This window comes from Dinoponera quadriceps, unplaced genomic scaffold (genome assembly GCF_001313825.1).
Source record: "Dinoponera quadriceps isolate SergipeBrazil2010 unplaced genomic scaffold, ASM131382v1 scaffold113, whole genome shotgun sequence".
NCBI classification, from domain to species: Eukaryota; Metazoa; Arthropoda; class Insecta; order Hymenoptera; family Formicidae; genus Dinoponera; species Dinoponera quadriceps.
The window spans coordinates 3,942,213-3,956,181 of NW_014554899.1; the positions used below are offsets into that span (position 1 = coordinate 3,942,213).

At 42.5% G+C, this 13,969-nt stretch overlaps 1 protein-coding gene across 1 annotated transcript; it reads left to right on the top strand.

Moving 5' to 3' along the window:
* Positions 1-10,871: 10,871 nt before the first annotated feature.
* Positions 10,872-12,739, top strand: LOC106742454. Its single transcript, XM_014615386.1, has 2 exons — positions 10,872-10,934; positions 12,311-12,739. Exons 1-2 carry the CDS (start codon positions 10,872-10,874, stop codon positions 12,737-12,739), a joined length of 492 nt encoding a protein of 163 aa, XP_014470872.1.
* The last annotated feature ends 1,230 nt before the right edge of the window (positions 12,740-13,969 follow it).

The following is a 13,969-nucleotide window of genomic DNA, read 5'->3' on the forward strand; positions in this document are numbered from 1 at the left end:
GGAGAAGTTCCCAGTCTAACGCAATGATATTGTCCTGAGTCACTTTTACAACATGTGGTTGGACATTGTCATGAAGCAGGATCACTTTACGACTTCTTTGGCCAGTAAATGGCCTTTTTTCTTTTAATGTATTGCTCAAATTGGCCAATTGTTGTTGGTAGCGGTCTGCCGTGATTGTTTCACCCGGTTATAACAACTTCCGAATAAACTGAAACCTTAATTCGTCAGAGGAAAGTATTGGCTTTTCGCCAATCAGCTTTAGTCCAATGTTCGTGTTTTCTTGCAAAATTTAATTGAATCTTTTTATTTTTTGCATTAATTAATAGTTTTTTAACATCAATACGCCCTGTAAGTCCCTCAACCTTTAGACGTCGAGATACTGTACTCCGACTAACATCAGCAAGATTTTCTTCTCGTAATTCTCAAGAAATGCTACAGCAGTTTTTTTAACATCTGCTATCAATTTTCTTTTAATCATTTTATCGACGTGCTTTGTAGTTTTACGAGGTCTACCGCTTTTTACCGGTTTTTACTAGAGAGTTTGTAGATTTATCTCTTCAGGGTGATGTAAGACCCGAGTCTAAAGGATCAAACTACTATAATATTTTTTTATTTATTTATTCACGGGATAACATCCTCTTTTTATACAACAAGAAAGCAATTTGCAGTAGGTTGGGTATTAAATATAATGTTAAAGACTGATATATAGACATTGCATATAAATTTCAGAATTATTGATCATTTTATTTTGAAGATACAGCAGTGTAGATTTCTTCATTTATAATAATATTTAAGACACACACACGCACGCATACACACACACACACACACACACACACACATATATATACATATTTAAACACTTACATATTTTTTTCTATTATCTATACATTTCTATTAAATCAAATGATGTATAAATATACATCATTAATAAAAACAAATAAGAAATGAAATTTCCGTATTTGTAATATTGTGTATATATGTTTAATTTCGTTTCAAATTAACATTTATTATTCATCTAATGAAATTAATGCATAAGAACGTTATTTTGTTTGACAAATATTTAATATATTTAATGTGGCTCTCTTGATGAGCTACTGAAAATGAGACGCTGATCGTTAGAACGTCCTTAAGAGTCTCGTTTTTAGAAGAAAATCGACAGTTCTGCAGTAGATGCAATAGATAAACACCGCACGTGGACGGGCCAGTAGGCGAGTAGGCGACATCGATACCGTGAGTTTAAGATTAATGAACCGTATAGGAGCATTTCCCGTCGTAAAATGAACATGCACAGGCGCGAAAACACTTTGGTACCATTGTTAAAAATCCCTAATAATATAGCTACCCCACAGCAACCCAGTGGTTTACTGGTAATTAAACGCAGCGCTGCGATAATCGCTGTCATAAGCAGAAACCGCAACCACCGCGCTGACATAACGATCGGCTCTACGCACAATCCGTTGCTGGTCGCATTAAAGCTTCGTTCATTATTCTGCAAACGAAAAATAAGCGAATAAGCGGCGAGCGTCGTAAAACGACGCGAAAACAAAATACAGATGCAAGCCAAGGGAGCGGCGCGAGCAGCGTCGCGACGGCGACAACAACGCTTTCTATCCGCATTATCGTCTCGGCGGAACACGGACTTTTATACGAGGTTACGCTGAAACATTCAGCCCTGCTGAATCGAGCCGGGCGGAGAGTGCCGAGGGAATTGCGCGCGCGACGTCGGTCGATTTCGCAATGCCGCTGCCATCGGGAGTTACGTGCGTTGGAAGTCTCAGCGCAATTCCTGAATCACTTCGGCCACCCGACGTTACTCGAAACCAAGGTCAGTGGTGCAGTGGCTGCGGCCGCCGCGAGGTCTCCGTTACCTTTTTGCTCCTTCCACCGTCGTGGACGTCGAGGGCGCGCGAGAGGAGCGGAATAATTGCGCAGATCATCGTCGTCGTTATTGCCCATTAAGAGGCGCAGGGCGCTAAACACAGAAACGACCCCGCCGAGATAGATAAATCAATGTACGCGTGAGATGACGACGTTCATTCTCACGAAGGCGATCTCTATCCTTCGTTTTTACTCCATCTTCCCGATGATAATCACACTCACGGAACGTGACGAGACCAGAAATCCAAGAGGTCTCTCTCTCTCTCTCTTGTATCAATTGAAATTATGCAATCAACTGTTGTTACGTCCTTCGGGCCCTTCGATGGGATTAGGATCTTAGGATCATTTATGACATCCTGATAATGTTAGGAATTTTCTAGGCTCTCCGTTTCCCAACCTTCCACATCCGTTTTCCACAAAAACTGCTCTCATTGGCGATCGTCATCTGCCACTCCCCAAAATCTTCCCTATAAAAATCTTACTTTCTGGTCACTCCACAGTCAGTCAGTGTCAGTCAGTCAGTCAGTCAATTTTCTTCTTCTTCTTCTGCTGCTGAACAACTCGCTGTGCAAGTCGGGATCTCTTAAGTGAACTATTTCTCTCGGTATTCCGGGATTCTAGAAATCTGGTACACCACGATCAACGAACCCATTTTCTATTCACTACAGTTTATTCACCTAAATCGTAAGTCTTTATTTCATATTTAAATATGACTTTTAATCGTTTCAATCAAATCTCCAATCCCACTTTACTCCTTAAAACACACACATACACTGCGTAATTATTATCTTCCTTGTATTATATAATGATGTTTTTCTTGCCATACCGATACGTTAAACATTCTTGTCACGATAAATTCGATTGTATTATATTAAGTTACACGGATTACTTTTTTACACAATCTTACTTTAATCTTCATATTTTACGAGGGTGAATCAAATATAAACCGGAATTATTTTTTTTTGTTTAATTGAAGCATCATAAAAAAACTAACATACATAACTATTTTTCTACATAATCCCCGGACTCCGAAACACATTTTTCCCAACGGTAACCAGTTTTTAAATTCCGCTATCATAAAATGAAGGCGGCTGTGACAGCAGCCAATCGCTCACGAAGGATTCGATAGAAGCATCGTTGTCAAATCTTTGTCCTCCAAGTGCTTCTTTCAGTGGTCCAAACAAATGATAATCGCAGGGCGATAAGTCCGGACTATAAGGATGGTATTCCAGTGTAGTCCAGACTAGTTCTTCAATTTTTTGACGAGTTAAGGCAGCTGTATGGGGCCAGGCATTGTCGTGAAGCAGGATAACGTCTAGGATTGGAAATCCGCGTCTTGTCCGACGATATTCGCGTTATGCTTCTTCCAAAAGTTGGCAATAGTATGCGAACAGTAGTATAGTTCACAGTATGACGTTCGTGAAAAAAATCGACATGCGAAATACCTTTAAAGTAAAAAAATACAGCTGCAAGAACTTTTCCAGCTGTGAGCCGAGTTTTGGCTTTGACGGGTGCAGATTCACTTTTCTTTCGCCATTCCATACTGGCTTCTTTGGATTCCGGGGTGTAGTGGTGCATCCAAGTTTCGTCGCAAGTCAGTGCAAAAAAGCTTCCCCTTCAGCCTGATAGCGTGTCAATAGCCGTTCGCACAAACGGCGCCGTTTCTGATTTTCGGTGAGAAGACGAGGGACACATCTGGCGGACACTTTTCGAAACCCAAGGTCGTCAGTAATAATTGCCTGAGCACTGCCGAAGCTTATTCCGACCTCAGAAGCAATTTCAGCGACCGTTAATCGACGATCACCCTCGATAAGGCTGCCAACCAGGCGAATATTCTCCTCTGTCACGCTGGTCCTCGGGTCGACGTCGGTGCCCCTCATTTTCAACAGTTTCTCGTCCTTCTAAAAATTGTTTATGCCACTCGCACACTTGAGTCTTCTTAAGCGTATTGTCCCCGAACTGTGCTTTAAGCCTTCTCAATATGTCCGACGGTTTTACGCCTTCTGCAGTGAGAAATTTAATAATAATTCGTTGTGCAACGGACGAGGGCACTTCCTGCTCTGACATTGTGATACTGATTAACGGAGCGCTAATGAGAGGTCGCGTAGGGGGGAATCTCCTTCAGGCATCCCCACCTATAACGCTCAGAAGCCTGGCCTCTCTCCGTTCGCCTTATTGCAGATACAAAAATAATTCCGGTTTATATTTGATTCACCTTCGTATTTGCATTATTCTAATAATGCTGATTTATAAAAGTTCATTTAACGTTAACCCATATATCTCATTGTTTAACTTTAGCTAACTGTTTCATCTTTTAAATATTGTATCTTTTATAATGACTTTTCTCATCAATTTATCACTATTATTAATCCATGTGAGAACCAAATTATGTTATTAGTATAATTAATGAACTGTTTTATTCAAAATGCCCTAAATTTAACCAAATTGTTAAAATTATTCATTCATTTCCTTTCAATTACTTAAATCTGAATTCCCCTTTCAACACTCTCATATGGTCCTATCCCAGATAAAGAGATTAAGTTCTTTGACCTAAGTAAAGAACCACCTAACATACGTTCTGCGATCAGAGTAAATGGACCTCTCCGGACCTTGACCTGATCCGCAGACCTGCCAGTATGTTTAGGCCTCGCGAGTGCGCAAGTATGCGATGTTTGTTGCGTACATCCTCTTCCAGGCCATAACACTGTTGCCAGTAAGAAAAGTTTGTCAATGACTTATTGCGAAGCTTATCTTTCCGGTTTTCAACGATTGTTGCGTTAACCATCCTTAGTGATGTCACTGTAGTCTTAAATCCGCGATTACAGCATGCAATGAATGCTCGTGTAAGATTTATTGCTCGTGTTAAGCAATGTGTTAATATACATGTGGCGGTCGAAACAACCGGCGGTAAAAACAACGGCTGTTCGCACACGTAAATTCGTGTTTGTTTTGTGAGTAATTTGTTTCGTGAGTAAGTTGTTCTTCAGCGTCCCTGAGGTCACGCAAGGACTCCGGAACGTTCACTCTTGTTTAAAACCTCAAACGTCGCGGACGCGCTCGCGAGTGTTCCTCGCCACCGATTCTCTTCGTGATTTGTACTCGACGCTCCGGACTTGACTGCGCGGCCGTTCTCTCGCAAAAGCGCGTTAGTGCATCGCGCTCGGGAGTGCGAGCGTCTCTCGTCCGTCGTGCAAGAGCCTTCCGACGGCCTTCGTCGTGCCCCTTGTACGCGATTTCCGATCCGTGCCTATCCCCGCGAGGGAGAGAGAGCCGCCGCGGCGACCTAGCGAGCCGAACTCTTAGCGTTCCGATCTCTTTGTTCAGCGTTGCCCCATTTTGTTTAACGTTGCGTTTTTAGTTTATAAAATCCCGTTCTTTATTGTGTCGCGTTGCGAGCTTGAAAATTCTTGTAAATACAGTGTTTCGTGTGAGCAGTTATTAAAGACTCCGCATTTATTTGCGCACACCCCAGCACTGCTTCCGCTCACTAACTTTCTTTCAATAGCGGCATTCGCTAAATATATATATATATATATACATTATTATATTGTATTCTGATATTATTATATCGTATTTTGATCATTATTCATATATTGTATTTTTCGGCGCTTAAGTAGACTATCTTGGAGTTCTCTCTCTCTCTTTCATGACTTTGTTATTACGCGAGGCGTAAAGGTGCACGACGCGTACGTCCGAAGGGTACAAAATTTCTCCGCTTTTATCTAACCCTTTGCACTCGAGAGCTCCGGAGCGGAGCCATTTAAAATTTGTCTTCAAATTCGAGGGCTCCGCTATGGAGACAATGCAAATAACTATCACTTCATAGCACAAAGACAAAGACAAATCGTAAAAACTATTGTGTATAGGATATTCCGCTCTTGCTATTTGCATTGTCTCCATAGCGGAACCCTCGAGTTTGAAGACAAATTTTAAATGGCTCCGCTCCGGAGCCCTCGAGTGCAAAGGGTTAAAAAACGGAAAAATATGCTCGAGATTTAAATGCGAAGGACACGACGAAGACGAGAGTAACGTTTCATTCGGACGGTGTTGGTGCACGCTTGAACGAAATGCTTATGATTAATGCTGTCGACACCGCGTAGGAATGTTAATCGACGCGAGAAACTCTCTCTCTCTCTCTTTTTCTCACCTCTCTCTTTCTTTATCTTTTTTCCCCCCTCCTTCTTCGGACCTTTCGCGCATCGTTCTTTATCCGGTGCGTGCGATAAGCCTCGTTATCGAGACGATCGCGAAGAGATGACGTCTCATTAATTACCGCTCTGGCCGCACGTTATTCTGTCGATAATTCGTCGCTGGTCCGACCGGTTCGTCCTCACAATCAATTGCAGGCTCATCGGAGGCCGCGTAAGCAATCACGACGTCGGTTAACGATTAGTTATTCCCATAGTTAGCTTTAGGCTGCGCCCCGAGTTACGGGCGCATCGTCTGCGCGCAACCTACGTGTGTATTCGCCAAGAAGCTGCTTCGCGAAGCGTTCGTGCGATTTCGGGGTGAATTGTGAAAGCCGGCTGCGTAGTTCGCAAAATTTCCAGCCGCGAAAACTCGGTAGAAATTCTCAGACAAGCACTCTCACGGTCGGTCGAGGAGAATGCTCGGTGAAAAGAAACGTAAGCACGCGCCGTCTCAACGGTATCTCTTACAAAGTGCGGAGAATTTCACTCTATAGAGGGAGAAGTAATGTTGCGGAAGAAATTAATGACCGCGTTAAGTCCGCTCAGGTCGTAACGACTCCATAAACTTTGACCTTTCTCCGCGAAAGAGAAAACATATAAAAACTCGCATAATCGAGAATTAATCGAACGAAAATAATGCGCGTCTCGCGATAATCGCGGCGGATAATTCAAATTCAGCAGAAATTGTATAAGCCCGGGCATATGCTCGATTTGGGAATATAAGTGATTGAATCGCGCGGATCCGCGCGCGCAGCTGTTATTCCAATCAGTCCGCGGAATTAATTGTCCTCCCCTTCCCGTCCTCTCGCCAGCGCGTGGAGCTGCCTTGTAATTAATTTGCATTAATTGCGCACCGGCCGCATCGTACGATCTGCGAATGTAAATTTCATAAGGAACAATCTCGCGAATCGTAATCCCTGTGTCTCGCGGCACGAATATCAATGACAGATGGCGTCGTAAATAACGAGACACGTTTTCCGTCATGAGAGCAAACCTCGGAAGAAGTTAATCGAAGATTGCTCCATGTTGAGTCCCTTCGGGGGAACGACGAAAGCATCCCCGCTCTTTCGCATGCAAACGAAGCGACTGGTTCTCGATGTGTCGCTGACTCGTCGTTCATTTGATCGCCTCGAATCCGTGATACAATGTGCGCTTTATGTGTCAGGTATTTCGTAGGCGGAAAAGCGAGAAACGCATTCACGATAATTCACGTAATTTCGCGTTTTATGTTCTCACACGGTAACAATTTGGCGTTGAATTCAACACATTTCGCATATCCTTAACAGTCCGCTCAAATTTTTTGTATTAGTTTAACATTAAGGTGAATATGTTGAAAAGTAATATAAATATTATGCCAGAAATTAATACAAAATTAATAATCGATACTGAAGCATCAAATGTGTTATTTTAACACTTATACATGTTGAATATTGATACAACGCAAAATGTTGAGACAGCATAAACACAATACGTCAAAATAACACACAGGTATGTTAAAAATTTAACACACAAATTTTAACAAGGACTGACTTTAACGCAAGTATAAAAATGTTTTTCGCACACAATAAAAAAATGTGTGTTAATTTTAACACGTTTCACACGATCCGAGATGTTTACTGAAATTTTTGTATTAATTTAACACAAGGTGACTAAGAAGTAACACAAATATTATGTCAAAAATTAAGACGTTAATCATACTGAAGTATAACATGTGCGATTTAATATTTATATATGTCAAATATTGACTCAACATAAAATGTTAAGATAATATAATGTTAAATTATATTATTAACATATGTTAAATTAATACGTATGGGTTAAAGATTAATACAAAAATTTTAACAAGGACCGATTTTTCAGCACATATACAAAATGTTTTCTATTGTGCACACGTTACGCCTTACGCGAATGCGCGAATACGTCGACTCGTTCCGCCATTGTCCACTTTTCAAAGCGACATCGATCACTTCCTCGATACGCGATATTGCGGTGCTACGTGTTTGCATTGCCGCGTAACCCCTAATGCTCTCTAATTCTCATACACCCGATGTATGACGCAGGCACATGCACCGCACTCAGGTCACGTATCCAGGCTCTGACCTACTGACACTATCCCGTGACGTCACGGGAGAACAGTAGAGACCGCGAAAGGGTGGCAAGGCTGAAATGGGTGGGAGGCACTTTCCTATCCTGACGAAGATGTTTTCTCCGGCACGTAGCAGCGACGGGGTATGATTCAGAAAGTAAAAATACGAGAGGGCGCGTTTAAGCGATAGGGCCGAATAAATGTTGAAACGACAAAAAAATACACGTATATTCCTCGCTACTCGTCTCGTCGGCGTGAAATTGTTAACACCCGTTCCAACGAAATTCCTCTATATTCGCGTGTCACGGTCGACTAATCGCCGTGCTTGCCGACGGCCAACGTCAGACGATCATCCTGGGGGCGACGTCATCCTTTGTCTAAATTCTCGCGCTCTCCCGCACCGCTTCATATGTTATTTTACATTTTTGTACGCCTCTTTACACGTATTTTCGATCGAATTTTTTACCCACGCGAGCAGGAGAACTTAATCCGGTCGCGAGCACACGGACGACCCGGCGGCCCGAAACCGAGGGATATGAGAAAAATCATCGCGCGGTCGGCAGAGGAGTCCCTATCGCCAAGAGCCGTCAACGTCAACGACGTCAGTGGCAGGTTCTTCGGCTGGTTAGCACTGCTCGAGCACCCTCGTCCGACCTGAGAGAACCGACGTTCGGATTCCTGACTTTTTCAACAGAGATCGAGACCTTAAATTCGACTTACCAAAGTACGCAAGCAAAATTCGCTAAATTCGTCTCGCGCGGTTTTCAACGAAATCGCACTGCTCGTCAGGTCGACCTTATCGAGCAGCGGACAACCACACAGTCGACCGCCACATGTGCGATGCAAACGCGGTGTCCTTCCGGTTTGCTAAACATTTCCCCGAAAAATGTCCTCGCCCCCACATTCAAACCACCTCCGCATATTTTAGCAACGGGCGACGTCATTGCTTATTTGCACCCGGAATACGGTATTTTCCGGCTGACTTGCGGAAACGCGTTCTCGTATCCCGTTCGCCTTGACATCGTAACGGGATATCTGGTATATATATATATATCTCCAGCATCACGCGCGTTTGACCTCCCTCGCACTTTTCCGTCGTCCATCACGTCTTGTCGATGTGCTGAATGATGGCCCGCTCAACATCGTGAATTTTCGCGTTGTCCTCGCAGCTTTAAACGTCAACCAACGTGGAAGACTATCCGCCTTCCAATGGTACTCTCGAAAGTGCAGTCAGTATATTATCACTGAGAGGCAGTCAATAATGATCATAGTTACGAATATAACATTGTAAGTCAGTAAAATTTTATTGCAAAAATCTGTTAATAGCAGCAATCGTTTCAACCGGAGAAATTTAGAACTGTAGAAATAGTGAGAAAAGATATTATTTATTACTTTTTTCTATTATCTTAATCCTCACTCTCAAAATATTGTCAACGATTTTACCTGAAATATTCTTAATTATTTTTAATTGATTTAATTTATATTGTATTTGAAAATGCTTATCTTGATGGGGCTTGAACTCAAAAACTTGAGCTCTTAAGTCTGTTATCATATGAACTATGCAAATATAACATATGATTGAATGTATAATAAAAAAGCATTTTGTACTTGTGTTAAAATCGATTTTTGTTAACATTTTTGTGTTAAATTCTTAGTAAAATTTTTAACATACTTGTGTGTTAATTGAATATATTATGTTTATGTCATCTCAACATTTTGTGTTGTGTTAATATCGAACATGTATAAACATTAAATAACACATTTTACACTTTAATGTCTATTAACGTATTAATTTTGTATCAATTTTGGATATAATATTTGTTTTACTTTTCAACATATTCACCTTGTGTTAAATTAACACGAAAATTTGAATGGATCGTTTGGAACGTATGAAAATGTGTTAAATTTAATGCAAATTTTCTTACTGTATACGATATGTATATATTTTTTGCTACGGAACGCGTAACAACGATTTGTAGTGACTCTTTCACTGGCCAAAATCAGTGAAGTATTAGATAAAAGAACTAAATAGAAAAGCTTTCACTAAAATTAGTGAATATTCATTGATTATCAGTAGAATACTGTTTTACCGATTTAATTAGTAACATTTTCAATGATTCAACCTAATAAAGCACTATATCCGTCTCTATCTCTCTCTCTCTCTCTCCCCCTCCCCCTTGCCCTCTTCATATGTACATGAAATGAAATATGAAGCGTTTCAGAATGCCATTAATTCTGTCGTCAAGTGACTCTATGCACTCATCCTGCCTGCAACTCACGTGTATCATATCTTTATCCACAAGAGCTGAATCCTTAGTCTTGCATCTATTATACTTAAGTCGCTACTGTCGGCGACGTGGTTCTATGTTGAATTATTGATTCATATTGATTCACGTATTATCAGCTTAATGTCTCCTTTCTCTTGCTCTCTTTCTCTCTCTGTGAAATAAACCTACGCCTGCCTCATGCACAATTACCGATATCACGATTCCACCGAATTCTACGGAATTATGTCCGCTGTGATATCTGCGATATCGGTAGAAAAATACTCGACGTTATTTGAACGACGTTATAATTCGTAGAGCCTTACGGACGGTCGTTTCTCTTGCAAATGGAGAAATTTCACAGGAGTACTATCCTATCGCTAATCGAATCGTTGCCCTTGCTATCCTAAATCCTACCACCATCTTTCTACCAGCGTTCACGGCCGTTCTATGTTTCGGATAGTCGACCGATATTCCAGTTTCAGGCAAAACGCCAGCGAGCAGATCTATAAGGTCAGTCCTGACACGTAAAAACGTGCGGCCAATGCGAAATTTACCCCGGAGTTCCCTGCCAAATGGGTCACTCCGCTGGGAAGAAGAGAGGGTGAGAAGGTTACGACGACGAAGACGTCGCGCGGCCATAAAAGTCGAAACGCTCACCGGCCGACACGCGCGAACGTGTTCGAGACGAGTACGGGCTCTAAGCGAATTACCTGGGATCCACACGTGGGATCTCGAGGAGCCTTGAAATGCTACGACGGCCATGAAATCGATCGTCCGGCTGCGCGATGGTTTCTCGCGCGATCTTGAAACCAGCGGAGCTAGCGAGGGGCCGAACGTATCACCTGTCGACTTGGAGCGCCGCGGCGTTATATTATCAAAGATTTATTCTCGCATGAACGAGCCCCGACAACTTCTCCTCCCTCGCCGCTTCCTGCCAAGTATCCCTGCGATGACAGATCTCTTTACCGCGCCGTCGCTTCGTTATCATTTCAAGTAACGAAGTCTGACTTCGATTTAAGACGATACGGGCGATCGCCGGTTACCGTCGGTTACGGTCAGCATAACTTACGCGCGCCGGACTCTCATTCTTATCGCGCAACGAAAAATAAGAAATCGCGGTTCGTGCCGTCTGGTTGTCCCTGGAGTACTTATAATAAAAATGTAGACACCGCGTCGCTGTGGTTGCCATGTTTGGGTTTTAAAACTGGAAATTCACAACCACAATTTCCAGATATACTGTTAAAATAAGTGCAAACCAATAAATTCATCACAATATGGAACACACAAACTCACTTTTTTTATCGCACCTTGTAAACTTCGTACATTTCGCGAATCTTTGTTCGCGTTGTTCGCAATTCAGCTGATAACTTGGTTGCTTTCCAGCAAGAGACACAAGTCGACATAACCCGAGTAAAAAAATTTTACTTCTACGTTAAGTCTTCAAGTGGAGAAAACGGGCAATAACTTCCCCATTTGTAGCACCGAAGGAACATAATAGAAGGCTTATAAACATTTAATATAGAACTATATTAAATTTAAAATAGGACTAAAATTTCGACTTGGGAAGCCTAGTTATATCATTATTCGTTGTCATCATACGCTTACTTCGCACCTGGTGAAGAAAAAGATAATAGATGACATGACTACATTTGCGTCGACTTTTGTTTCTAGCTGGAAAGCAACCTTCGACACATCCCAACTGGAAGCTGACCCGAACACGACGGAGCCAATCAGACACATATGGTGTTTATATTCTTACTGTGGATACTCTAATTGTTTCACTTCCGCGCGAGGCCAATTTCACACGAGCCGATCTTTCAGAGGAAAATCCGCCGTAACTGCTCTCACGAGGCTCTTCAACTAAATTTCCAATTGTTCACCCGCAGATGCTGTTTGTCTGGGAGCGGACGCCAAATCTCAAAGCTAGTCCGTGGTTAGCCTGGATTACGACGGCCGTTGTGCTGTGGGGCTACCGAGGTCGTATCGCCCGGGCAGTCCTCGCGGTTTCCCCGCTGAGGTTGCTGAAGAGGCGAGCCGCCAACCCGACGGCCAGTCAGAAGATACCATCCACGATTATTTTGAAGCAGCGCAAGCGGCACAGCCTCGCGCACTTGCACAAGCACAAGACCGCCAGTCTACGACGCGTCAAGCGACTGTACACCGGCGACGGTCCGCACGTGCCCAGCGCCGTGTCCGTGATCCAAGCAGGACCTCCCCAGATCCACTACAGGGTCACCAGGAGCGGCAGGGTCTACGGGAAGTACGCGAACAAGGTCGCCATCCGGAATGGAAGCGGCATACAAGAAAGCCATTGACGCCGCATTAGGGATTATCGAGCTTCCAACCGCCCTCCCTCGTCTCTGCGTGTGTGTGTATGCGCGCATGTCGTCACATGATCGTCGTGATCGTCAACGTAATTCCGTGTCCTCCGAAACAATGTAAATACATATACGATGTACTCCCCTCCCTTCCTCTCACGTAGCGCTTCTTTCTTTCTTACGCAGAAAAAGTGTTGGATTCGAGTAAATGATTACTCTAATGCTCCTTAACAAATTTTTACTTGGATTAATGTAAGTTTCACGTGGATCAAGTAAATGTTTAACTTGGATAATTTACTTGGAAAATATTTTACTTGGATCCAAGAGAAAATTTGCTAAGGAATATTGAAGTAATTACATGGTACGCAATTTTGCGTAAGTAGCGCTCTACTGAAATTTTCATGTTACTTTAACGTGAGAATATGTTAAACAGTATACAAATATATGTTAAATTAACATATTCACCTTATTAATATATTACTTCTTAACATATTCAGCTTGATAAAGTAACATAAAAATTCCAGCGGACCGTTATTCACTGCAAATTTTTTCTGTGTATTTATTTAAATCTTGCACCTCTTTCTGTATTTCGTTTTTGTTTTTCCATAAAAGTATCGCGCTCGCTGTCCCTTAAGTTCCAGTTCCTTGAAATCCTACCCTTTCCAAGCCCGAGGGAAGTAGTCGTGACAGTTTCCCTGCGTTTTCCTCAGACGGTTTTGTGTGTGGACAGTCTACCGGACAGTTTAACTCGGCAGTACTCGGAAAAGGTGTTTTTGTTTCGACCACTCGCCGCTCCATAATCATCGCGGAATATGAAACACAAACACTACGTACAACGTGCGGATTACATGTTTCGTGGAATCGAATAATATATCTTAATTTGACAAATTGTCGGGTTGAGGAATTCAATGAAAATTCGTTATCTCCCCGCCCGCGCGGGTCGTAGAATATTTTTGCGCGTAAACAAGTTCCACGGAGAAACGACGGTGGTGCAACAACGGTGCCTTTAATCGGTGAGTCAATTAGCGCGCGGCGTAACGAGAAAAGTTTAAAAAAATCGGCAGCGAACGCGGTACGATTGATAACGACCTTTCGCTTCCCTAGAGCCATTTTTACTGCCAATTATACTACAATCTCTGCTCGCTCGAGCGTACTCGAAATGCGTTTTTCCCGAGAAAGGTTCTACGCGAATATCCCCATAAGAAGGAACGTGAGTCCGCTCATTTT